Raw genomic sequence first — 25,050 nt, forward strand, 5'->3', positions numbered from 1 at the left:
GGTCAAACTGGGTCTTCCAGAAAGATATGTTGAGGTCCGAACCTACAGTACATATGAGTGTGCTCTTATTTGGAAACAGGATCTTTGCAGGTGTCATCAGGTTAAGGTGAGGTCGTACTGGCTTGGGGTGGACCCTAAGCCAATGACTGGTGTTCTTATAAGAAGAAGAAATATGGATACAAGAAGCCAAGTGAAGACAGAGACAGAGAGATTGGAGTGACACAGCCAGAGTGACCTCCCTGGACTGCTGTCCCCTACCTCCCCAGAAGCCCGGACAGATGCCTGGGACAGATTCTCCCTTGGAGCCTTCTTAAGGAGCCAACCCTGCCCATGCCTTGATCTGGGACTTCCAGCGTTCCCTGGTGGGGCAGCTCTCCAGCTCAGAAGAGGTGGGAAGGGGGTTTTCCAGAGGAGCCCAGGTTGGGGGAAAATCCTCTTTCATCTAATTCCAATTATGCGTGGTGATAAAGGCCCAGTTCTTGTAAAGGATAAACAGAGCTTAAAGTGGGCCTGCAAAGCCAGGGGACAAAGTGAGAATCAAAGGAAATAGAATTAATGTGCTCAGAACAGCAAGCAACTTCCTGGAGAGAGGCCCTGGAGTCCTCCCTGCATGGAGACCCGCACACCAGCCAAGTGAGATGGATCTTGGTAGGAGTGTTTGCCGTGATTTAAACAGTGCATACAGTGTCTGGTAAACTTCTCAGAGTTCAGTAGTAATCAACACAAGGAAATAAATTCTCTCCCAAATAAAGACCATGCAAGCATTGATGGGAGAGTGGAGGGCCATGGTGTTTGTGGCAGCAAATACATTTAAGATCCTGGGAAGAATTCATTCTCAGAACTCAACAATAATTTACTAAAGGTTTAATGGTTGGCAGGTCCCCAAGGCTGCTATGGGTAGAATTTATTTTTGGCATGATATGGTCCTTCTGGGAGGAAAGAGAGAAACAGACTTGGGGCTGCTGGTTGTGCCTGGGAATAGGGCCTGTGACCTGGAGGTCCCTGGACTGGACCCGTTCTGGTTCCTGAGTGGAGATTCTCAGGCTGCTTCAGCCTCAGGCGCTGCCCTCTGACACACATGCAGACATGCTGGCTCATGCCCACGGGGCTTTGCATGCGGTGTAATGTCTGTGCACTGGGCAGTTAGCCCCTCCAGCCCGGGCTTGGGGCAGGCAGGCGGCTTCATTTCTTGGCTGGGCTTTATCTGTCACGGTTTTGCTGTCCATTGCAGGGTGGCAGTGGTGGATGCTGGGGAACTTTGCAGTCTTCCTGCTTTGCTTGCTGGCTCAGGTCCCTGGGAAGGCCACCAGGGCAGGCTCCCCGCTCAGCCCTGATTTCTCGCACTCAGGTTGCCCCCTGGAGCCAGCCTCTTGGAGCGGATCCAGGCTATCGCACAGAACGTCTCAGACATCGCTGTGAAGGTGGACCAGATCTTGCACCACAGCCTGCTCCTGCACAGCCATGGTGGGGGCCAGGGCACCCCTCGATCCCCAGGGTCCATTGCACTGGGTGGGACATCTGGGGTGGGGCCCTCGACTTCTCCCACAGTAGCTCCCTAGGTCTCAGCAGGGTGACTAGGGGTCTACCCTCACCTGGCACGGGGCAGGGGGGGGGGGGCTGAGGACAGCGGGGCTCTCTGGAGACTCAGGCGCCCTCCTCTGTTCCCCTTGGTGTGGGAGCAACAGTCTGCCTTATGAAAAAGGTGGGGGCACATTTGGATGGGTGCATGAGGTCTGCTCTTCCAAGCTGCCGGTCCATAGCTCTTCAAGCCAACTCCTCAGTGAGTGTGAACCAACCTCCTATGGAGGGCAGTAGTGGTGGCAGACAGGCAGCCCTGGCCTGGGGACCCCTGGCAGGTGGCCTTTCAGGTAAGAAAACTCAGGCTGACAGCGAGCTCCAGCCCTCTGCCTCCCATTTCAGACTAACTACTCCTCACATCTCTCTCTGCTGGGCTATGTCCTGGACCAGGTCCTCAGCGAGATGACCTTCTCTCCCTAGTGTCTGAAGGCCGGCGGGACCAGTGTGAGGCTCCCAGTGACCCCAAGTTCCCTGACTGCTCAGGGAAGGTGGAGGTGAGGCCTGGGGCTGAGGGTGCCCAAGAAGGGCGGGCTCCATGGGGACTGTGCCCCAGACAAGCTCTGGGCTTTTGCTGCTGACAGGGCCACCTGCTAGCTAAGGCCTCACTGCCCAGGCCCCTGAGCTGGACCCTGGCACTAGCTGGTGGAGGCCAACCTCAGGGAAACTGCTTTTCTGCCTGGGTCGTCTGCCTGGCCCACCAACCCATAATCCCCCCGACGGGCCATGTTTCAGTACTTTTTTATAGCAAACAAGCTGCTAAACAGATGCATGCTACCGCCAGCAGCCTAACTTCCATTGAATTCAGACAAGTAGTGGACTTAGTCTCTCCCTTCATCCCTCGTGGTCCAACCAGCTGGACTGAGAGCCCCTTGGGCCCCACCTCCTGGGACCTATGGCTAAATGAAGTCTATCCATTGGGGGCCAGTGTGTGGCCATAAGAGCCAGCTCTTCCCTGGTTCTGAGCTCCCTAAGAGGGTGGGGCGACAGCATGGCAGACCCCTCCCTCTGACTGTGTGGGATCACTGTGGGTGGGCTCTGCCCTGGCCCAAGCCCTTGCCTCCTCGGAGGTCACTCCTGACCTTGACTTCAGTCAAACCCAGCCAGGCTTTGAGCTGCTGTCCCTCCCACTGTGTCCTGACATGGCTTTATTTTCCTTGGGTCTGTCTCCTTCTGGACCTGGAAGATGGTGGTCCAGCCTGGCCTTTCCCGAGGTTCTCAGCAGCCAGGACAGGGTCCTGTGTTTCTGGTTCAGTCTCTTCTCCCTGCTTCTGTTCCTTGCTGCATCTTTAGGGTGGGCCCCAGAGGCCCCATCCTGGGGGACCTCGGGATCCCCACGGTCATGCATGCGGGGACCACCGAGGATGTGGGTGGGCTGGCGGGGGCTCCCTGGCCCAGGCTGGCCTCTTTGCAGTGGATGCGTGCTCGCTGGACCTCGGACCCCTGCTACGCGTTCTTCGGGGTAGATGGCACCGAGTGTTCCTTCCTCATCTACCTCAGTGAGGTTGAGTGGTTCTGTCCCCCGCTGCCCTGGAGGAACCAGACGGCCACCCAGATGATCCCCAAGCCCCTCCCCAAAGTCCAGGTAGACCTGGGAGGTGGGTGGGCCAGTGAGGGGTTGGTGGGTGGGTCATCTGGCCTCTGCAGGCGGGACATCCCTTCACCCCTGGTAAAATGAGGCCAGACAGCTCTGCTGGGACCTGCCTACCCTACTGGGGCCGGGGGAAGCCAGCCTGACAGTATCGGTCCTACTTTCTGGGGATGCTGCAAAGCTAGGCCTCCATAAGGGGCGGCTGGGGCCCTGAAGACACCCCCTCAACAGACTAGAATAATAGCAATAATAGCTGTCACTCTTGAGGGCTTCCTCAAGATACTTTGTTTGTACTTGAGCCTCCCAGCAGCCCTTATGTGATGGTGTTTAACCAACGATGGATCAGAAGTCTAAAGAGTTGAGCTAGTTCAAGACATATTTGCTCTGGCTCCACTGGAATGCAGCCTGGCCTCTATGGCATTTGAGCCCCTGCCCTGACCACTACCTTCCCTGGCCCTCAGACCCCTGGTTGCACCAGATGTCCCTGAGAACTGTCACAGCTGAGCTCCTCTGGAGGCTCAGCATAGGCCAGCTTGGCTGAGGAGGTAGAACAGGGAGCCCCACTGTGGGAGCCAGTGGGCTTCTTAGAAAGGGTGAGAGAAGCTAGAGCTGGCCCCTGCCTCACAGGGGGTGCCAGCCCTGTCCTCAGGGCTGCAGGTGGTGGTGATGGGATAGCTGCGTATCTGAGAGAGAATCAAGGGCTTTCCTCCAGGCGGTTTTCCGGAGCAACCTGTCTCACCTCCTGGAGCTGATGGGCAGCGGGAAGGAGTCTCTAATCTTCATGAAGAAACGGACCAGGCGGCTCATGGCCCAGTGGGCACTGGCCACGCAGCGCCTGGCACAGAAGCTGGGGGGCATCCAGAGGGACCAGAAGCAGGTACCTGACCCTCTCTGTGAGCACTTAGGAAATGAGCACAGGGTCCCAGGGTTCCAAGTGAATACTAGGTCTGCCCTTGAAAGAGTTTGTTATTTTATTTGCATTTGGTCAGAAGGGTAAGGGGAGGCAAAGTCAGATTAGAGGCATGTTGTGGCCCTTGGCATTTTCAGGTTTGGGAAAGGACAAGCTTCTACCCCCACCCCGTAAAGGTCCTCCATTCTATAGACATCTTGTTCTTGTTGGGAAGAAATGTCAGGGCATTTTTCTGGAAGGCATTTTCTTCATTATCATTAAAATAATAAGAACCTTCCCTGTTTGGGGAGGGTTCACTGCTCCATCCATCCATCCCTCCATCCATCCATCCATCCCTCTGTCTCTTGTCCAATTAACTTACCTGACTCTGACATCACCCTGTCTATTTCTTTCAGAATCCTTATCATACCATGAAATTGTCTCTTGTCTGTGTTCACTGTTGTCTCCTCTTCCATCTGGAATGTAAGCACTACAAGGGCAGGGTGTGACCATCTTGTTCGCCTGTGTCCCCAGTACACAGGTGGTCACTCTGCCTCTGGGTCCCTGCTGTGCCCAAACATGCCTGCCCAGGGTCAGCTTGGAGACAGCATCTGCTGCTGGCCGGGTCTCTGGGGTGGCAGGGCTGAGTACTGTTGCTTTTTCGTGCTGACCCTCTGTGTCCACCCCCAGATCCTTGTCCATATTGGCTTCCTGACGGAGGAGACTGGAGACGTGTTCAGCCCGAGGGTGCTGAAGGGCGGGCCCCTGGGGGAGATGGTACAGTGGGCGGACATCCTGGCTGCTCTCTACGTCCTGGGCCATGGCCTGCGGATCACGGTGTCCCTAAAGGAGCTGCAGAGGTGAGTGCTGGAGGAAGGGAACCCATCCTCCAGGAACTCCTGCCCCATGTTCAGTCAGCCACCCACCCCCTCCATTCCCATGGGGACACCTGTTCCCATTAGGGATTCACCAAGGAAGTGTATTTTCATTGTGCTCATCACACCGTTGAGTTCTTCAGTCGAATTCTCCATCTCTGTGCTGGCGAGTGCCTAGAGTTTGTGCTGAGGGCGGACAAATACTGGCCCATGAAAGTGAGTCATGTACAGATGGGGTCCCTTCCGCCTGCCATCCTGGTGTCTGGGAGTTTCTTTTCCAGCGCTGGGCTCCTTCTTGGGCCTCTCAGGGGCCCAAGGCCAGTGAGACCTGGGGAGGGGTGAGCGGGCTGGTGGTGCCTGCCCTGCCCCAGAGTCCCTCTGATGCTGCCGGGGATGGGAGACTGGTGACCAGAGGGACGGGAGCTGCACGTGCGTGAGTTGGCATGAATATGTTCATTTCTAAATATACTAGATCTGTGGGGTTTTTCTTCTTTATTTATTAGTATTTATTATTTGACACACACACAAATATATGTGACACATGAGGCACAGGCATGGGAACAGAGTGACACCCCATGATTCCACTATCCGACTTGAGGATGAGGGTGTTACCAGGACTCTTGTTCATCTAGGGGCTCCTCGTACCCATCCCTCTGCTGCCCCTGGAGGAAAGCTGTGGTTTGGATTTTGTGTTTGTCATTCCTTTACTTTTTTGGAAAAAAAAATTATTTTTAACATACTCATATATCCATGCACAATGTATGGTTTAGTTGTATTTTGATTTGGTTTTGAGCTTTGTAATAATGGCATCTACTGTATGTCATCTCTGAGACTTGCTGTCTTCACCGTTAATTTTTTTTTTAAATGTCCTAATATATTTTTTAATTCATTTTATTTTATTTATTCATTTATAGAAAGGAGAGAGAGGGAGAGGAGAGAGAGACAGAGAGAGAGAGAAGGGGGGAGGAGCTGGAAGCATCAACTCCCATATGTGCCTTGACCAGGCAAGCCCAGGGTTTCGAACCGGCGACCTCAGCATTTCCAGGTCGACGCTTTATCCACTGCGCCACCACAAGTCAGGCTTCACCGTTAATTTTTTTAAAGATTTTTTTTTTTGTGTGTGTGTGTGACAGAGAGAGAGATAGAGAAAGAAACAGATAGGGAAGACAGACAGGAAGGGAGCTTTGTGTGACACCTTAGTTGTTCATTGATTGCTTTCTCATATGTGCCTCGACCAGGGGGCTAACTTAGACTGAGTGACCCCTTGCTCAAGCCAGCAACCTTGGACTCAGATAAGCCTGGGCTCAAGCCGGCAACCTCAGGGTTTCGAACCTGGGTCCTCCGCATCCCAGTCTGATGCTCTATCCACTGTGCCACCGCCTGCTTGGACAGGCTAAGATTTTTTATTTATTGATTTTAGAGAGAGAGAGAGAGAGAGAGAGAGAGAGAGAGAGAGAGGTGGGGAGAGGAAAAGGAAGCAAACTCATAGTAGTTGCTTCTAGTATGTGCCTTGACTGGGCAAACCTAGGGCTTCGAACCGGCGACCCCGGTATTCCAGGTTGTTGCTCTATTTACTGCACCACCACAGGTCAGGTGTGTCTTCAACTGTTATTATGTTTCCAAGAGTCATCATGTTGTTGTGTGGCTCCCTTTCATTCATTTTCATTATGTGACATTCCACTGTGCAGATATGCCATAATTATTGATCATTGTTTCCTGTCTGGCTGTTTTGTCCTGGTTTTACAAGTTACTCCGGGTGATGCTGTGGTGGACGTTCTTGTACAGGTGCCCTTTCATGCCTGAGTCAGAGTTTCTCTTGGGTATAAACTGAGGTGACCATCTGTTGAGAGGTAGGATATGTGAAAATTCAGCTTTATGAGATAATGCCAGTGGTTTCCTGAGTGATTGCACTCATTCACTGTGTGTAGGCTTCCAGGGCCATGTTCTCACCCCCACGTGGTGTTAGGAGGCTCCCTGGTTGAGCACCCTGGCAACTCACGAGGCCCAACATCCTGTCATATGTCTGTCTGTCTTCTTTCCTCTTGAAGAAATGCCCTTGTATGTTATTTGACCACATTTCTGCTGGGTTGTTTATCATTTCTTTATGGAGTTGGACTTCTTTTTATATATATATTATGGATATATTCTATGTGAGTTATGTGTGTTGAATCTTATTATTTGTGGATTGTTTTGGTAATTTCTTTGTGGTCCACACCCCCAAGGAACAGAAGGCCTTAATTTTAATGGGTAGGAATTTTGTGCTTGGTGGGTTTCCATTTCATTGGAGGAGAGTGCTCAAATTTTGCCCCCGGCATAACTAAGGAACACTCTGGTTGTTGGCCTGCGAATTGACTTTTGTCATCAGCCCATTACATTCCTCCCTGGTGGTTTTTAAGCTAAAATGCAATTCCTCTCCAGACCCCGCCCACTATCTTTACAGTCTGTAGGTCTAGGTGCCTCTCTCTTTCTGATCAGCGTTTCATCCTGCCACGAAGCTGATGCTCTGTAGCACAGGAGTGTTGGAGAGAGGAGGCTGCCAATGGGGACAGAGCCATCAGCAATCTTAGGTCAGCTGTCTGCTAGTCACTTGTGACCACAGTCAGCAGAAGGTACCAGGACCAGCCATATCGAACTGGGGCAGGAAGAGGCTGATACTGGGTCTTGTTGTGAGATCACCACATGACTTGGTGATTTGAAGGTTTTTATTCCTGTGGCTTGAAATCCACACCACGAGAGTCGTTCGCTTAGGCTGATGCACTTGTTTCGGTAGGTGTTCCACACGTTAGTGAGGATGGTGACAGGGGCTGGGGAGGGCTGCGCAGTTGTGGCAGCATCTGTCAGGAAGCCAATCCCAGGTTCAGGGGGTTGAAGTACCACCTTGGAATAGCACCTCCGCCCCTTCAGGCTTCAAGTCACCTGAGCTGGAAGGAACTGGGCTGTCCCCAGAGCTGATGCTGAACCTTCAGACTAGCTATCCAGTGCTGAAAGAGGGAGCCGACGCGTCACTCACTCTGTCTCTCACCCCAGTGGTATTTTGTTGTCAGGCCAAGCTGTTCACACTGAGCAGGCCACTTCCCAGCCAGGTGTGCCCACTTGCCGCCCGCCAGCGCACCGTGCTGCTCACTGTGCTGTGCCCACGCCCAGCTCCCTCTGAACAGAGTGGCAGCACTGTCTGTGGAGCAGAATGTTGCAGGGGCAGCTAACGTTTGCAAATCATGAAAAGAGGCATCTTTCCCTGGCCTCAGAGATTCCTACAGGAACATCAGATGCAGTGAGCGAGAGGAGGAGGAAGGGGAAAAGGGACCCAGTGTGTGGGCAGCCAAAGAAGTCTTGGATGACTTGTAGATGGCACAGCCAGTGGCTGTGGGCAGCTGTGGGCCAGACCTGCCTCAGGCAGGGTGACAATCAAGGATCTGGGTCCCTTGTACCCTGGGTCACCCGAGACCCCAAGGTGCAGTGGAAGAATCCTGAGGTGGGGAATGTCCAGAGCCCTCATCCCACGCTCTGCCACACACAAAGTCCCTTGGGGGGTATAGAGCAGCCCTGGTCAGCATCGCCAACACCTCGCTTCCCCTCAAGGCTAGATGAACTCACATTTATCAAGCAGCATTCAGCTTGATCCCTCCCTTCTGACCATGCATCTTCTGGGGCCAGAGAGCTGAAAGCTTCCTTCCTTTATCCCTTCCTCAGGGCGTGGGAAGGCTTGTCCTGGGCTTGTGACAGTTCAGCATCATGCTTAGAGAACCACCTTCCGTGAGAGCAGGTGGATTTGACAAGTCTCCCTCAGAGGCAGGAGTTTAACTCAGGTGTTCTGCTTCTCAGCCCATGCTGAGGTGTCTCCTCTTTCAGTCTTCACCCCAAATCCTCACCTGCCAGAGTGCTTTCTCCCCCCCTGGCCACTCCTGAGGCCTGGTGCCAAGCTGTGGTCAGCGAGACTGGCATTGACCATCACAGGGCCAGACAGTGAGGGGGAGATCACTGTACTTGGGAGCCCCTGAAATCGAGGCTCCGGTATAAAGTACCAAGATCTGAACTACTCCCTTGCCTTGTTTCTCCTGCGACACATGTGCACCCACATGTATGCACATGTGTACCTGCATGCATACCACTGTGCTGAACCACAGATGCCCACCCATGTATGTGTTCACACATGCGTGTGACTGTACACTCTGTGCATGCACCATGCATGTATGTACACACAAACACATTCCTACACACTTGTATACACCTCCACACACATGCAAACACACATGCACTCCCCACAGAGAATCATGTCTTCCCACCAACGCATCACTTCCTGCCAGGTTTGTGTGGATTGGAAAGTCCTTGAATCAGGGGCTCCAGGGAGAGGTCACCTCATCTCCACCCAATCTTCAGTCTGCAGTTTGTTGAGTGGGCAGGCCCAGGACCGTGCCCAGACGGCTCTGCCTAAGGTCATCTGTGGGATCAGCCAGGACAGAGTTGTGTACCCTCAGGGAGCAGTTTCAGGAAGGCACTTTCAAAATTTGTTATCAGATGTACTTTTAAAACAATTAAAATCATAAAAATAAAGAAAGGAAAACCACCTTACATAGAGGACACTGTACAGTTTTGTCTAAAAAATCAATAGCATCACCTGTGGTTAGAGTATACCACCTTAGAAAAACACCAGCATTTGGGTCTCACTCTGGGTGTCTCTGATTTAATGGGTCTGGGGTGGGACCCAAGGGTCAAGTTTTCAAAGCTCCCTAGGTGGTCTAATGAGCAGTGAGGGTTGAAATGTGGAAAAAAAGGCTCTGGCTTCTCTAAGCACCCCTCCCCCCCCACACCTCGCCTGGTGGGGGCAACTGTGGGGCCGGGACACTGTGGAATGTGTGAATGAGCCTGCATGGCTTATTCTAAAGAGCTGTCCTCTGGGTCCCCAGTGCTGATCCTGAAGGACAGGAGGAAGGCCTGGAGTGGGGGTTCAGGGCCCTGGAAGGTTTGTAACAAGAGTGTGCATTTTCCTCCCAAGCCCACATCTGCATACCCTCAAAACAGTCATGACGTTCTTGGTTGCAGGGGTGGGGCCAGGCAGAGGGGGCTGGCCAGGAGGGGACCCTCAAGCTTCTCTCAGGGCATTGGGTGGGAACCTGCCAACGTGGCACGTACTTCGTACCACACCCTTTCTTGGGTGTACTTTTTTCCTCTGACGGGCGTGGACCAGGGCAGTGAGCTCCTCCAGCTCACTCTGTGCCCTCACAATGCACGGATTCAGCCTTTCCTTCCAGTGGAGATTCCAGTACAGATGTTACCAGTTTGCTAGAGTTGCCATAACAGAGGACCACAGGCCGGTATGATAAATGGATATTTATCATCTCTCAGTTCTGGAGGTGACGTCCAAGATCAAGGTGTCAGCAGGGCTGGTTTCTTCTGAGGCTGAGGATGCATCTGTCTCAGGCCTCTCACCCAGCTTCTGGCCGTGGTCTTTGGCATGTGGTCTTTGGCAATGGTCTTTGGTGTTCACTGGCTGGTAGGAGCATCACCCAGATCTCTGCCTTCATCTTCACATGGTGTCCTCCTGGCATGTGTGTCTGTATCCAGATTTCCTCTTCTTATAAGGACACCCATCATGTTGGATTAGGGCCCACCATATAGCCTCATGTCAACTTGGTTACCTCTGTAAAGGTAAACTCCAAATAAGATCACATTCTGGAGGACTGAGGGTTAGGACTCCAACATATGAGTTTGGGGGAGGGCATAGTGCAACCCACAGCAAGATGGTGACTGAGCCAGAAGGGGGATGTGGGTAGAGATACCACGGAATACACACATGGCATTGCCATGGGTTCTGCAGGAGGAGGCAGCGTCACCTCCCAGCCTCAGGGAGCCATTCCATACAAGCTGCATCAGGTTAATTTGAAAATAGGTCAACAGGATGTGAAAGTAATCTGAAGTCTGAGAGTTGCAGCCTGGCTCCTGCGACAGAAACGTCCCCCGGGGGCAGTGAAATGACCTGTGCGGTGAAGGCTGTGGGTTGAAGATGCTGCTTGTACATTTGTTGCAGTTTATTCACAGATGTTCGCGGCAGATGTCCTGACCACTGATGGAGCCGCAGGGCTGGACGGATGAGCCGCTTGTCTCTGTTCCTCGCATTTCAGTGTTTTAATTAACTGGCTCACTGGCGTGGTGATGGGGACAATGCCCAGAACCCACATCTGGCTTTGCTGCTGCACGAGGTTTCCAGGGTGAGAGAGGTGATTAGACTGCAGGTAATGTCAGACAGCCTCCTGCCCGTGAGCCATCCATCTGCACATGGTGGGAAGGAGAGGCGAAGCCTGGACCCCTATCAGCCGTACCTCGAGTCATCCTTGTGAATTGATGGCTGTGCTCATCAATTTTATTTGCATAATTTCAAGCATCATTAATAGTACATGGCATGAGGAAAAATTACTGAGCTCTTCCTCCATCCATGAGTGAAATTGGGTTTAGTGGAACATTAGTTGGCTTAACTGGCAAATGATGAAAGCTGGAGGAGATAACGAGCAAGTAAGGGGTGAGGAGTGAAGCGCCTGGCTGTCAGCACGCGGCTCCAGGGCAATCGGTGTCCTGGCCTTTGTATTCATTCTGTTTTTGTTCAAGGGAAATACTGGTGGGGGTCTCCAGAGAATGACAGAGGCAGGGACCAAGCTGTCTCCAGCCCATCAAGGCAGCCCTCAGGCCTGGAACCCGTGCAGGTCTGGCTGCGATGGGCTCCAGCAGGCCCGCACCAGGCTGAACTAGCAAGCTCAAAGCAGTCACCAGCTGCGTGATGGTGCGGCCATTCTCTGAGGCGGAAGGAGAGAAAAGCGTTGGGTTTGGGGGGGTTCCAGGAAGGCCTTGAATTTGGACTTAGACAACCTTGAATTAGAGGGCTCAGAATGGAAACAGCACCTAGGCAGTTGCCGGTAACTGAACTCACGTGTCAGTGAAAATTGCCAAGGGACAGGGAAAATGGTCTAAGAACAAATTCTAAAGAACTGCCACATTTCAAGGCCTCGTTAGTGAGCCTGCCTCCCCTTCTAAAGCAGCTCATTAGATGCCCAGTTAACTCCCTGGCTGCCTTCTTTATGTGCCCTCATGCTGTTGGGGACAGGCAGTGGCCCGCTCTCATAATGGGCCGTGGGAGAGAGGCTGGGCTGCTGCTGTGCTCGGGGAGCTGTGAGGGTTGGAGGGCAGCTGCGTGCCACTGTAATGAGAGGCATCTTTGAGCATTTTGCAAGAATACTTTTTAATTAGGTCCTTCCCACACAGAAGAGAAAGAGAGGGAGAGAATCGTTTGTTCCAGAATTTGAGCACTACCTGGAAGGTTATTTCCCACCACAGACCAAAAGCACAAGGAAAAATAAAACCAAAGGATGTTTAGCCTAGAAAGGACCATGGAAATCTGCCCGCGTGTCACATGTAGGAGTGGAGGCGGACACCAGGATGATTCTATGTCTCTGCAAGACTACCAGCAAGTTCGGACTCGAGCTCATGCCTGGAAAGGCTTGTTATCATGCCAGAACTCACACCCTGCCTGAGTTTGCTCCCAGCATGGATCCCTGGGTGGGGCTCTCTTCAGCACCTTCCAGCAAGGCATCTGGACCATGAAAACAGGGGAGGTGGGAATGAGGGGAGGTAGGTGGGCAACTGCTGTGGTACCCCCAGAAGAAGGAGGGCCTGGGGCCCTTGTACCCTGGGTCACCAGAGACCCCAAGGTGCAATGGGGTGAATCCTGAGGTGCGGAATGTCCAGAGCCCTCATCCCACGCTCTGCCACACACAAAGTCCCCCATCAGGCTTGGGGGCTCAGTATATGAATGAATGATCTAAAACAGTGGTTTTCAACCTTTTTACACTTGGAGACCATGAAAATCAGAGAGTTATCTTAGGGACCACTAAGGCAGAAATCACCCTCAGAGTAGGCAAATTCGACTAAGATCATTGGGTCTATAATATTAAAACAACATCAGACAGGTTAACTCTTCTGTGGACCGGCATGAAATTTCTGGTGTACTGATCCATGGACTAGTCCTGATCTAAAAGCCTGATCATTCCCTGCAGGGGGTGGGGGTGTTGGCAGGCTGAGCAGAAGCTCCTGCATGGTGAGCAGGGGTGGGGGTCCTAGTCAAAGGAGTTTCACAGGCCATGTCCTTCAAGCTCCAGTGAGATGACCCAAAGGCTCTGGCGCCAGAGGCAGCTCTGGCCCAAATGAAAATGTTCATGTGATGATCTGGCAGCCAGGGTGCCCTATGGGGGCAGGGCCAGACATCTCCGTGGGCCAGGTCCCTGTCAGCAGAGCAGATTATATTTCTAAGGCAGATGGGGTGTGGATGCTTCAGCTCCAGACATTGCAATTGTGGAGAAGACCATAGTGGGTATTTATGGCTCCTTGGGAACGTTGAAGATGCCCCCTCTAGGCTGACACCATCCTGCAGGGGAAATGTTTGTGGGAATTTGCGAAAGGGGCTTCTTCCTCCTGGTAGGTGGCCCGGGCTAGGTGCCTGGTGTGGAAGGTGAGCTGGGCTGGATCTCAGTCTTACCGGCCCCTCGTTGGGGTCTGTTGTGTGGTGAAGAACTTCTACCACTGTACTGTACATGGTATACACAGCCACCCTGCTCACTTCCTTCCCACGAGTCGGCCAGTACCCATGTGCCACCCTCACGTCCTACAGTGCCCCCATGTTTATCCTGGGCTGTAGGAACTGGGGTAGGTCCCAGGGCCTCCAGACAGGGGGCCAGTTGGGAAAGTAGGTTCTGCACATGTGGGTCTTTGGGGGTTCAGACTCTGACAGGCTTTTCTCTCAGTAACTTAGGGGTGCCGCCAGGCCGAGGCAACTGCCCACTTACTGAGCCCCTACCCTTCGACCTCATCTACACTGACTACCATGGCCTGCAGCAGATGAAGCAGCACATGGGACTGTCCTTCAAGAAGTACCGGTGAGAGGGCTGCCGGAGGGTAGTGACACCCACAGCAGCGCCCCCACACGCCCTGCCCCCTCGTCTAGCTGCCAGCTGGTTCCCAGCCTGGGAGAATTGCCTGGACCCAGGTTCAGCGTGAAGGAAAGGTCTCCCTGTCTTCTGTCCCCCACCCCTACATTCCTTTTCCAAGGAGCTCTGTCTCTGGGCTAACTCATGTGACAGTGAACCGTGGTGAGTGGTCCCAGTGCCCCTCCACCGCGTGGCAGGCTGAGCCACTGCTCTGGTCTCTGCAGCCGGGGGACATGGATTAATTTAGCACAGAGCCCTGCTATTTATTACATTTGCTCCAGCCATTGATGATCGCACATGATTTTATTAGGAAAAAAAGTGACAGGCAACATTATTGCTTTTATTATTAATGCTCTTCTCCGTGCTCTCGGTGCCTTCTCCTCCCCCATCCCCCCAACACCTTCTCTGGGGGAACAGTGCTGACCTCAGCAGTCTGTGGATGAGTCTGGGTCCCCAGGAAGGAGACAGCGAGAGGAGCTCCTTGTGGGAGTGCCTGAGTCTCCACTGCTCACTCCAGGAGGTGGGATGGATGGATGGAGGGGCTGTGGCCATTGAGAACAGCCTCAGGCTGGGACAGAGCCTGTGCTTATCTGGAGGTCCCCTTGAAGTGACCAGACCCACAGAGGGGACTTGTGGCACTGCCTGCCAAAATACATACCCGTGCAGTGGCTGGTCCCCCCAGGGTCCTGCCCTATTGCCTTTCAGCTGGGATAGACCAGGCACATCATGGGGGTAGCAGGCTCCTGGGCAGAGGGGCTGTGGACATGAGTGACTGCTGCTCCTTGGGAAATGTAAATGATACAGGTGATCCCTGGGGCCGTGTGGAGGGACCCCACCCACGGCAATGCCTCTCCTAGGCTCCATTGGGCAGCCATAATAATCAACCATTCCTCAGTTAATGGTCCATGGTTCAGGTGTATCTCAGGCCCTGAGACAGTTGGGCTGTTGTTATCCCCGCCTGACAGATGGGAAAGCTGACCCAGAGAGGTTACCGTGCCTGCCTGTGGTCACACAGCTAGGTAGTGTCTGAGCCTAAGCTCTGACCACACATTGTACTACCCTGACTAGCCACTGGCCAGGTACAGCGCCCACAGCCTGGAGCAGCCCCAGCCCAGGGAGGTACTGGGGGTTTCTGACTCTGGTTCCTGGTCCCTTGGGGCAGGTGCCGAATCAGGGTCATCGACACCTTTGGGACAGAACCAGCGTACAACCACGAGGAGTACGCCACACTGCATGGCTACCGGACCAACTGGGGCTACTGGAACCTCAACCCCAAGCAGTTCATGACCATGTTCCGTGAGTGTCCTAGCCTCAGGGTGCGGGCGGGAGTGGGGCAAGTGGGCCTCTCGTGGTTCCCAGAGGTGGCTTTGGAGGAGGCTGGCTCTCATTCCTCCTTCTCTCCCTCCCGCTGTGGGAGGTGGGATATGCCAGGCACAGGCCGCCTCCAGGAGAGCTTTGCTCCCCTCCTAGCAAATGTGAGCTCAAAAGGACTAGCCTGCTGCTGTTTGGGCAGCAGGGAGCAGGGAGCATGGAGGGAGCAGCCTAGTGGGGCTCCAAGCCTGGCTTTGGAGAAGCCTGGTTACCTTCCAATGCCAGCAGGAGCTGGCCTTTGCTCTCTATGACCAAGAGGCTTCTGTGGCCTTCTAGAAAGAGAGGCCCATAATGGCCTGGGTTGGGAAGAGGCAGGGCAGGCATGCTTTCCTAAGCAGAGGGAACAGATGTAGTGAAGTGGATGTGGGCAGAACTGGAAGGTTCTAGAAATGCAAGTGCTCCAACATTGGGGATGATGGGCAGTGAGGCTGTGGGTGGAGGCTAGGGCCTCTGTGTGTGGAACCCTCGGACGCTAGACTTCAGGCCACCAATGTCATCAGAGCTGAGTTTAGCCATTTTTAATGAGGCTCTAAATACATATACATGCTGACTTGTCCTCTTAAATGCAGCATGCTGGAAATAATTTAACCTTTTCTTGACAACTCAGGGTCAATTCTATATCTCCCTGGCACAGAGGCCTGCCCTCTGGGGAATAGCAGAGGTGTGCAGAGCTGTGTTCCCTACTCCTGTCATTGTTTGAAGTGGCGCTTTTTCTCCCTGTTGGGAGGCTGTCGGCTGTCACTTTTAATTGTCAGTGTATCAGTCTCCAGCAGCACTTTGCATGTCTAATCTGCAGCTCTTTGAAGGCTCTGGGTCAGAAAGCCAGCTAAGCACCCTCACCAGCACTATGTCTAAATTAAGAGCAAACTAGGTTCTGAGCAGGGTACCGAGGAACCTGCTGCACTCAAAGCAGGTGATCTTTATTTAGCCTGTCAAGTGAATGCATCTCTTTTGGGTTCTCAGGGTCTTTTTTTTTTTTTTACTTACTCTATATGTTTAGGCTGGGCTTAGAGGCAGATACGGTTTCTGGGAACATAAGTAGTGGCTGGGAAGGCAGGCATGTAACTTGGAACCGAGATGAGGAAACTGAGGCCCAGAGAGGCAGAGTGTCCTGAGTTCACACGGCTCCGTTGGGGTCAGACTTCTTCCCCAGGGACCACTGCGAGGTTGTAGGAGGCTTCTCTAAAAGAAGAGTGGCTGTCCCAACAGGTCGTCTGGTAGTGTGCCCCTGGGAGAGTGACTGGAGTCAGGTGGGTCCCAAGGAGCAGATTGCTGGAGGGAAAAAGGAGGGAGGAGGTGGTGGCGGTGATGCTCCAGCTGTAGGAACAGCTACGGAGTTGAGAGCTTTGGGTAGTCATCACCTCACTCCGAAGGGAAGCAGTGAGCTACAAAGCTGGTCAGAAAGGACACGAAGACCCCGGGAACAGAGGGGCAGGGTCTGAGTGCACACTGGATACTGTAATTCAAGGATCACTGTACGTTCTTGAGCTAGAAAATGCCATGGAGAAAAGGTTTTTTGAGGCACATTATTCTGATCAACTTCCAATGACCAAGGGGCATTGGTAGAGGAGGCAAAACCAGAAGAGACATTAAGAGGCTTCTGTGATAATCCACACTGAGAAAATAGGACCTGTCCTGGGGTGGAGCCCTCTGGATGTGGAGGGCCAAACCTGGCAAACTCCTGCTCATTCTACAAAATCCCAACTCAAATATTTCCTCTTTACCATTATATTCACTGATCCCCTCATCTCCTATTCCAGGCAGAATGTCTTTTTATAACTCTTAAATATACCTAATTCTCTTAAAGCATATATTAAATTATATGAGTTATTTGCTAATACATTTATTTCCACTGATAGATTATGAATCACTCAAAAAGGAACCAGGGACTGATTTATCTTTTATTTCCCTAGAGTCCGGCAAAGTTCTCAGAAAATGCTAATTGGTTGAATAAATTAAAGAAAGAAAAAAAAAAAGAGAGGCTTGCCGGTTTTAATGATATACCGAGTGCAGGCAAGAATTCACAAGCAGACCTCTCCCTGTCTAGCCCATCAATTTCCCCGATGAGCTAAATGGGGGTCTGGCTGCCTCTCCCGGCTTTACCCTAGCCCTGGCCCCAGAAACTGTGCTTAATGGTCCCTGTGATTTTAATTGGTTGCAGAACTTCCTGTTCCACGTTCACTAGCTTAGCTAGTTGTGTCCTAAACCTGTCCCTTCTGATGCAGTTGGTGGCATGAGGGATTCTTCAGCTCTGAGAATAGGGAGGAAGTGGCAATCACTGAGAGGACTGGGTGACAGCCCCAGCTGGAGGGCAGCAGGGGGCGGGGGTGGATGTGGGCTGGGCAGGCAAATGGAGTCAGGGAGGGGCTGGCCCACCCTCCCGGGGCCTCTCCTGGCCTAGGCACAGTCTCCTGGAACAAAGGAGCTGCCAGTGCCCTGACCATCACAGAAATAACTCCAGGCCTCAGGAGCCCCTCCTCATGCCTCTGAAAGTCTAGAAAAGGAGCTCTTGTCCTGTCACCAGCAAACGCCCCACCATGCAGTGGTCAGATTTTCTGTCCCAAGAATCTGTGGGCTTTCTGGGCAGTTTGACAGAAAACCATCAACAAACATTGATTACAACTTTTGTGGGTGTCGGGAGTGGGATCAGAAATACTACATTCAATTGACATGTTTGATTAGAGTCTACAACCCAGTTTCAGAAAGACCCAAATGTGGAAACCGTGCATCTGACATGAAGAAATTGGGCGTTTGGGATCAGGGCTGTCTGGGAAGGTAAGGAGGTTGCTACCAACCACTTCACCACAACCTCTCCCACCCAGAAGGTAGAACAGATTTAATGGGCTCCAATAAATATTCTATTCAAGGTCTTCTACGTGTGAGGGAGGGACTTGTGTTTTGCAAACGATGGCGCTTGTGCCTCCGTGGCAGCGCCGCCACTGCAGACAGTAGTCGTGGATGGCACTCCAGCGTGGCGGAGCGGTTGGAACACAAGCTGAAACATGTCTCCCACCCCTGGTGCGCTGGGTTCTGGAGGTGGGGTGATGGCCAGTATGAAAGGGAAGATGCATCACGTTGGTGACCCGGGGGCTTGGTCTTCCCAGATGCCCGGAACACAGATGTGAACAAAACAGAGCTCCCTTCCTCATGGGGCTTATATTCTGACAATAATGCATGAACACATCAACATATAATACAATGTCTGGTCAGCGAGCACCATGACGCAAAACAGGGTAAGGGCACAGAGTAACCGGGCCAGTCAAGGCCCCTCAGCAGGGCCATGTGAGAGGGAGAACATGGTAGAGTCTGGGTGAAGGGGTATGAGCTGCTGTCGAAGGGGCTGGGGGCAGATCCTGTAGATGGCGTGGGACTTCAGCTTATGGGACACTGTGGGCTTTTGTGCAGAGGAGGGACCAGATCACATCTAAATTTGAAAGGTTCGCTCAGAAGAAAAGGCAATGCCAAGAGAACCACAGAGTGGGGGCAGTGGCACGGCCCCAGTGGTCCTGGCCAGGGGGCAGTGATGAAGGAGAGGGGAGGAACCCCACCTTGGGTACTGGGCTCTGAGTGAGAGGAAAGGGTGGAGCCTAAGCTTCAGGCCTGAGCAAACTGGGGAAGGCAGACTGGGATGAGAGCAGGGTCCTAGCTGGGTCATGTGGGCCCTTGGCTGTGCCTGCCCTGTGCCTCAGTTTCCTCATCTGAAAACAAGCTAGGGGAACTAGGCAACCCTCAGGTTTCCTTCTGCCCCAAGGCTTTGTGACCATCTCTGGGAGAGGGAGACGCCAAGGCGCAGATGGATAATCTATACCCTGCCCCACCCCTGCCAACTGGGGGCCCCTCCCATGGGGCCAGTTCCCGGAGACCCAGGTGTGTCCTCGGCCATCTGGGGCCTCCCCCCTGACCTGTGGTCTGGCTGCAGCTCACACCCCGGACAACTCCTTCATGGGCTTCGTGTCCGAGGAGCTCAACGAAACGGAGAAGCAGCTCGTCAGAGGTGGCAAGGCCAGCAACGTGGCCGTGGTGTATGGCAAGGAGGCGAGTATATGGAAGGTGAGCAGGTGCTGTGCACGCGGGCCCCAAGCCCCAGCCGGCCCCGCCGGCCCCAGAAACTGCCACCTCCAGGAGATTCGGCCCTCATCTCCCACCCCAGTACTGTATGGTGGGAACATCCCCCACTAATGGGTCAGAAAAGAGGTCCCCAGCTGCCACAGGAGATACCGGCCTTAGGGGCTGATCACTTGTCCTTCTTCCTGCCTCCACTCTGCCAGAAACTCAGATGTCCTTTACAAGGGATTGTGACTTATTTCCACCCTCCCTAGAGTGGGTCAGCAAACACTGTAAGCCTGGCAATGGGGGTTTAGGCTGGACTTGGGGACTCTGTGGGATGAGAGGCCCTGGAGAAGGCAGGAGAGGGCCAGGGATTGGGATCCCATTTTCAGGATGGGGTCCTGGGGAAGTGGGGAAGGGAGGTTGCCAGCTCACCCAGTCACTGACCTGTTCTTTCTCCTCTTTTCTCTGCCCCCCTGGCCACGAGGCAGCTGCAGGTATGGTGATTGCTTTTCGCCTGCTCTCTCCTCCTCCTGCCCCCCCACTCATATGGTCTCCCCAGAGGTGCTTCTGAGGGGGCTTGCTAGGGTTCAAGGCTCCTGTGGATGGACCAAGGTGGGGAGGAGGGTGATAGGGTCTGGATTGTGTGGTGTGGGGCAGCTCCTACGACAGGTTACTGACCTAAGGCAGGAGCGTGAAGTGAAGGTTAGTACAAAAGGAAGATGCCGACTATGGGAAACAGATTGAACAGCACCTGTGCCCTGTGTCATGCTGTTTGTCACGTGGTCATCTTATTGAATGGTTTTCACACTGTGTTGGTTGGGATGAGGTTCAGTGAACAGGGACTGAGACAAGATGGACGTCTGTATTCCTCCCTACTCACACGTTCTAGAGGTGTCAGGCCAAGGCTGGTGTGGACCTCCTTGGGTCCTCTCGCCTTGTTGACCAGGTGTCAGGCCAAGGCTGGTGTGGACCTCCTTGGGTCCTCTCGCCTTGTTGACCAGGTGTCAGACCAAGGCTGGTGTGGACCTCCTTGGGTCCTCTCGCCTTGTTGACCTGCCAGTCTTGCCTTGTGGTTCAAGATGCCCACGGACATTGAAGCCATTTCATGTGCACGCCAGCTAGTGAGGAGGAGGAAGGGGACAAGAAAGGCTACATTTAGGGATGTCTCCCAGATGTTACATGTCTCTTGTCCCCTTGCTGCCCCCGACTGGATCCTAGCCCCATGGTCCTACCTGGTTTCAGGGGACGCCGGAGGTGGCTCTGCCCAGGTTGCCACGTGCCCAGCTCAGTTCTGATGTTCTGTGACTGAGGAAGGAGGAAGGGAGATTACGGGCACACCTCATGGTCTGTGCCACCGGAATCCCTGCTAGCTAATAGTGGTAGTAAGTTTTGTTCACCCCGGAGCTCATTAGGTGCTCACTTACCTGCCACACACACTATTGTGACCATTTGCAAATGAGGGAATCAGCATAGGAAGTTAGAGTGACAAGCTACTCACAGCTGGAGCTGGGATTTGAACCCACTTCTAATTCCAGAGCCAGAACACTTAACTCTGACTCTACGTCACCTCCCCAGGTATGAAGCCCTGGAAAGGAGACAAATGGTCCCAGACCTGGGCTGGGACATCAGTGCCCCCCCCCCCCCCCCCCGTGGGATGTGGGAGAGGGATCAGATGTCATTCTTTAGGATGGCTGATGAGCTGGCTGCCACAGAAGCCCAGGTTGCTGGGGAAGGAGCGAGCACAGATTGTGTCTGCTTTTACCAGAAAATGCTATTAAGAAACTTCCCCAAGAGAATGAGAGGTTATGAAGTCCAGGAAAAGAAAGGTTTTATCTCCAGCCAAGGAGCCTCTGTGATCACTGGGAGCAACACGGTTGAGCAGAACCTCAAAGCAGCTGCTTCTAAAAAGGACAGCTTTGTCCTGGTCTTCATGACCCAATGAGTTCAGAGGTGGCTAGATGAGAGAAGAGTGAGAGCAGCATCCTGGGGCCAAAGCCGCCCAGAGTGCAAGGTCTAGGCGGCTGAGGAGTGGAGGAGGGAGGGTGGAGGATCTCAACAGGCCATCACATTCTGTGGGAGTGGCAGCGAGAATCAGGGCGAGAGTTTTGGTGGTGGTGGTGGTGGTGCTAGGAGGATCATCTTATCCTGGGTCCCTGGGAAGCAGAGCTTGAGGCTCAGGCTTGGATGCTGCTATGTTATTAAAGTGTAAAGTCCCAAGGAGCAGGAGTGAGGGACGGGAGAGAGGCAGCTGGTCCTATGCAGGGCAAACCCCCCTTTCTGCTGGAGGAATCATGAAGACCTCAGGGAGCCATCCACTGGAGCAGGAGGGTTTTCACACTGCAGGCTGCAACCCATGGATAGGTCATGAAATCTACTTGAAGCTCTGGGTTTGTGCTCTTCAGCTTTATTGATGTATTTATATAATTGACAAAGAAAAAATAGTATACACCTAAGGTGTGCAACATGATGGCTTGATATACATATATATTGTGAAATGAGGGCCATAATCAAGCTAATCAACATACCTATCACCCCATGTGGTCCCCCCCAACCCCCGTTTTGGTGTGGTGAGAACACTTCAGAGTCTCTCTCTTAGCAAATTTCAAGTATACACTACAGTGAAATCACCCAGACTTAATCATCTTGAAGCTGAAAATTTGTGCCCGTTGACCAATGTCCCTGCATCTTCTCCACCCTGGGCCACCACCATTGTACTCTGTTTCTATGAGGTCAGCTTTTTTAGATTCCAGGAATAAGCGAGATGATCCAGTATTTGCCTCCCTTTCTCAACTCCGAGAGTCTTAACTAGCCTTTTGAAATGAAATCAAATAACAAAGAAATCATAGAATTAAAGAATCTTAGAGGACCTTAAATGTATTGAGTAAATACAGTTTTGTGAAACTTGAAGTTTACAAGTGTGTGTATGTGAGAGATTAGGTAAGAAAAGGTTGCTGAACAGTATGTGCAACATGAGCCCTTTTGTGCATGAGTGCACATTCTAAAGGATGTGTACATACACTGATAATACATAAAGGGGTCTGGGGAAGGTGCCCGGAAACTGCTAATAACAGCTGTCGCTGGTAATGAGGTTAGAACGTTGAACAGGAGGATGCCGTGACATTTTCTTCATCCTTTGTTGTTGATTTGATTTTTTTTTTCTATGAGAGTAATTCAGTTTTAAAATAAATAGTCCTTTTATATTTAGTGTGATTGCTGACGAATTTAGCTTTGACTGTATCATCTTCCTGGCTGATTTTTTATTTTTCTTTGGACTGTTCTATGTTCTTTTCCCTCTTATTTCTTATCTTCTTTTACATTGACATATAAATATATATATCTAAATCCGGTTCGCATTAGCTGACTAATTATACTCTTAAATTTTCTTAGCGGCTACCCTAAAGATTATAATATACTTTCTTGATTTATCAAAATCTAACATCAATCAACTTTTACCTTTTGTGAGGCAACAAAAAGAACCTTAGAATACTTTCATTGTCTCCCTCTATGTCAGTGATTTTATACTGGCATGCCACAAGAAGTTTTAAGACATGCAATACCTGGCTCTTTAGTCAGGGGCACTGACCTCTTTCCCCTTAGATTGTTAAAGAACGACAACAGCCAACTCAGCAATAGCCATCTGGTGTGAATGAATCAAAATTATACCTGTTTGATTTTTGTGTTTTTCTTGTCAGATCAACAAAACATATTTTTTGGTGTGCTGCAGAATTTTAGTAATGAGTTTATGTGTGCCAAGAGATGAGAAAGGTTAACAGTAGCTGCTCTAGCTTATATGCCTTTATTGTATGTTCGTTTTCTAAAACTTTTCTAAAAATGTCCTTATTCCACCTCAATTTGGGAAGGATATGTTTGCAGTGCACAGAATTGGAGTTTATTTTCTTTCAGCATATTAAAATATTCTGTTGTATTCTGACTTCTGTCATTTCTGTTGGGGAGTCAATGTGCATCTTTAAAGGTAATTTTGTCTTTTGTCTCTACCTCTTTTCTGACTTCTTGTTGGGTGTTCAGCAGTTTCACTGTGATATGCCTCAGTGTGGGTTTCTTTTGATGTATCCCACATGGAGTGTGTAGATATTTTTGAGCTTGTGGTTTGATCTTTGGCTAGTTTTAGAAAATTCTAAGCTGTTCTCTTTAAATAGTGCCCCTGGCCCAGTCTCTCTCTTTTGCTTCTTAGAATCCATTCACACGTCCATTAGAGTTAGGGTCTTGTCTGTAATCTCCACCTCTAATTTCTCTGTACTTTATTCTGGGTGTATTCTTTTGTTCTTCCACCAAATGAATTGTTCGTCAGCTGTGTGTAATCTGCTGTTAAATCCGTCCATTTAGTTCTTAATTTTAGTCACTGTAGTTTTAATTCCCAGTATTTCCATTTGGTTTCAAGCCCTTAGCCTCTCTTTCCTTGGCTATATTCAGTGTATTGATCTTCAAGTCCTTATCTGGTAACTAACTCCAGCTTCTAGATTGCCCACAGATCTGTTTTGATTGTCTCACTTGTTTTTTGTTTTTGTTTTTAATATTTTCTTTATTCAGTTTTTTTTTAGAGAGGAAAAAGAGAGAGAGAGGGAGGGAGAGAGAGAAAGGGGGGAGGATCAGAAAGCATCAGCTTGCCTTGACCAGACAAGTGCAGGGTTTTGAACCAGCAACCTCAGCGTCCCAGGTTGACGTCACTTGGTTTTTGGTCATACAGTCTTGCCTCCTCAGGTACTTGATTTTTTAAAATCAAGGTATTTAAATTTTTTTTAATTAAAAGATCTAGTTTCTTAGATTTATTGGGGTATAATTGATAAGCAGTATACTAAACATGTTTAAAATGTGCAATTTTAATTCTGACCTGATAGCTCAGTTGATTAGAGCATTGTCCCGAAGCACAGAGGTTGCTGGTTCAATCCCCAGTCAGGGCATATACAGGAAGAGATCAATGTTCCTGTCTCTTTCTTCCTCTTTCATTAAAATCAATAAATAAACAGTTTTTTAAATGTGTAATTTTATGTTTTAACATACACCTGTGAAACCGTCACCACAATCGTGATAGTGCTTGATCCACTTTCGCCCCAGTTTCTCTTCTTCCCTTTGTCACTCCTGTCTCTCCTCATTTCCTCGTCTCCTATCAACCAGTGATTTCCTTTCTGTCACTGGCAGGTTAGTTTTTATTTTCTATAATTTTATATAGATGAAATCATATAGTATATACTCATTTTGGGGTGTATTTTCTCACTGAGGGTAATTATTTTGAGATTCATCCATGTTGCATGTATCAATAGTTTACTCCTTTTCATTGCTGAATAATATTCCATCATATGGATACAGCACACTTTGTCTATCCATTCTCTTAATGAACATTGGGTTGTTTCCAGTACAGCTAGTGCTCGACTTACGACCACGATTGGTTCCGACAGACCGGTTGTAACACAATTTGGTCATAAGTTGAGTAGGCTATGTGTACAGTACTGTGAAATGATGTTATAAAAATCTTTAAGTCATATTTTGTCATAGTTTTCTTTCATTATTGCTATATATCATAATTTTCTTTGTTCATTTTATGCCATTTGTATCATCTCTACACCATTTTGTTTCTTATTTTTACATTCATCAGGTTTAAGTAAAACACTGCATTACCAGTACAACTGGTTTAATATTTGCAAAGACAAATTGCACCTCTTGGTAGACATCTTGGGAGGGGTTTGATGAAAAATATCCAAGACACAAAACACA

General features: G+C 51.0%; 1 protein-coding gene across 2 annotated transcripts in view; it reads left to right on the top strand.

Moving 5' to 3' along the window:
- MGAT5B (alpha-1,6-mannosylglycoprotein 6-beta-N-acetylglucosaminyltransferase B) overlaps positions 1 to 25,050 on the top strand; it is a 65,070-nt gene that overhangs the window by 26,121 nt on the left and 13,899 nt on the right. Inside the window, exons 4-11 of one of the 2 annotated variants that reach the window (XM_066237276.1) lie at positions 1,349 to 1,464; positions 1,969 to 2,072; positions 2,990 to 3,160; positions 3,879 to 4,043; positions 4,746 to 4,915; positions 13,717 to 13,848; positions 15,062 to 15,195; positions 19,190 to 19,320. In XM_066237276.1, the coding sequence (XP_066093373.1) occupies positions 1,349 to 1,464; positions 1,969 to 2,072; positions 2,990 to 3,160; positions 3,879 to 4,043; positions 4,746 to 4,915; positions 13,717 to 13,848; positions 15,062 to 15,195; positions 19,190 to 19,320 (1,123 nt within the window). The remainder of the gene's footprint in view (positions 1 to 1,348; positions 1,465 to 1,968; positions 2,073 to 2,989; positions 3,161 to 3,878; positions 4,044 to 4,745; positions 4,916 to 13,716; positions 13,849 to 15,061; positions 15,196 to 19,189; positions 19,321 to 25,050) is intronic. The other variant, XM_066237277.1, reaches the window with a different exon arrangement.

The sequence above is a fragment of the Saccopteryx bilineata genome, chromosome 6 (assembly GCF_036850765.1).
Source record: "Saccopteryx bilineata isolate mSacBil1 chromosome 6, mSacBil1_pri_phased_curated, whole genome shotgun sequence".
NCBI classification, from domain to species: Eukaryota; Metazoa; Chordata; class Mammalia; order Chiroptera; family Emballonuridae; genus Saccopteryx; species Saccopteryx bilineata.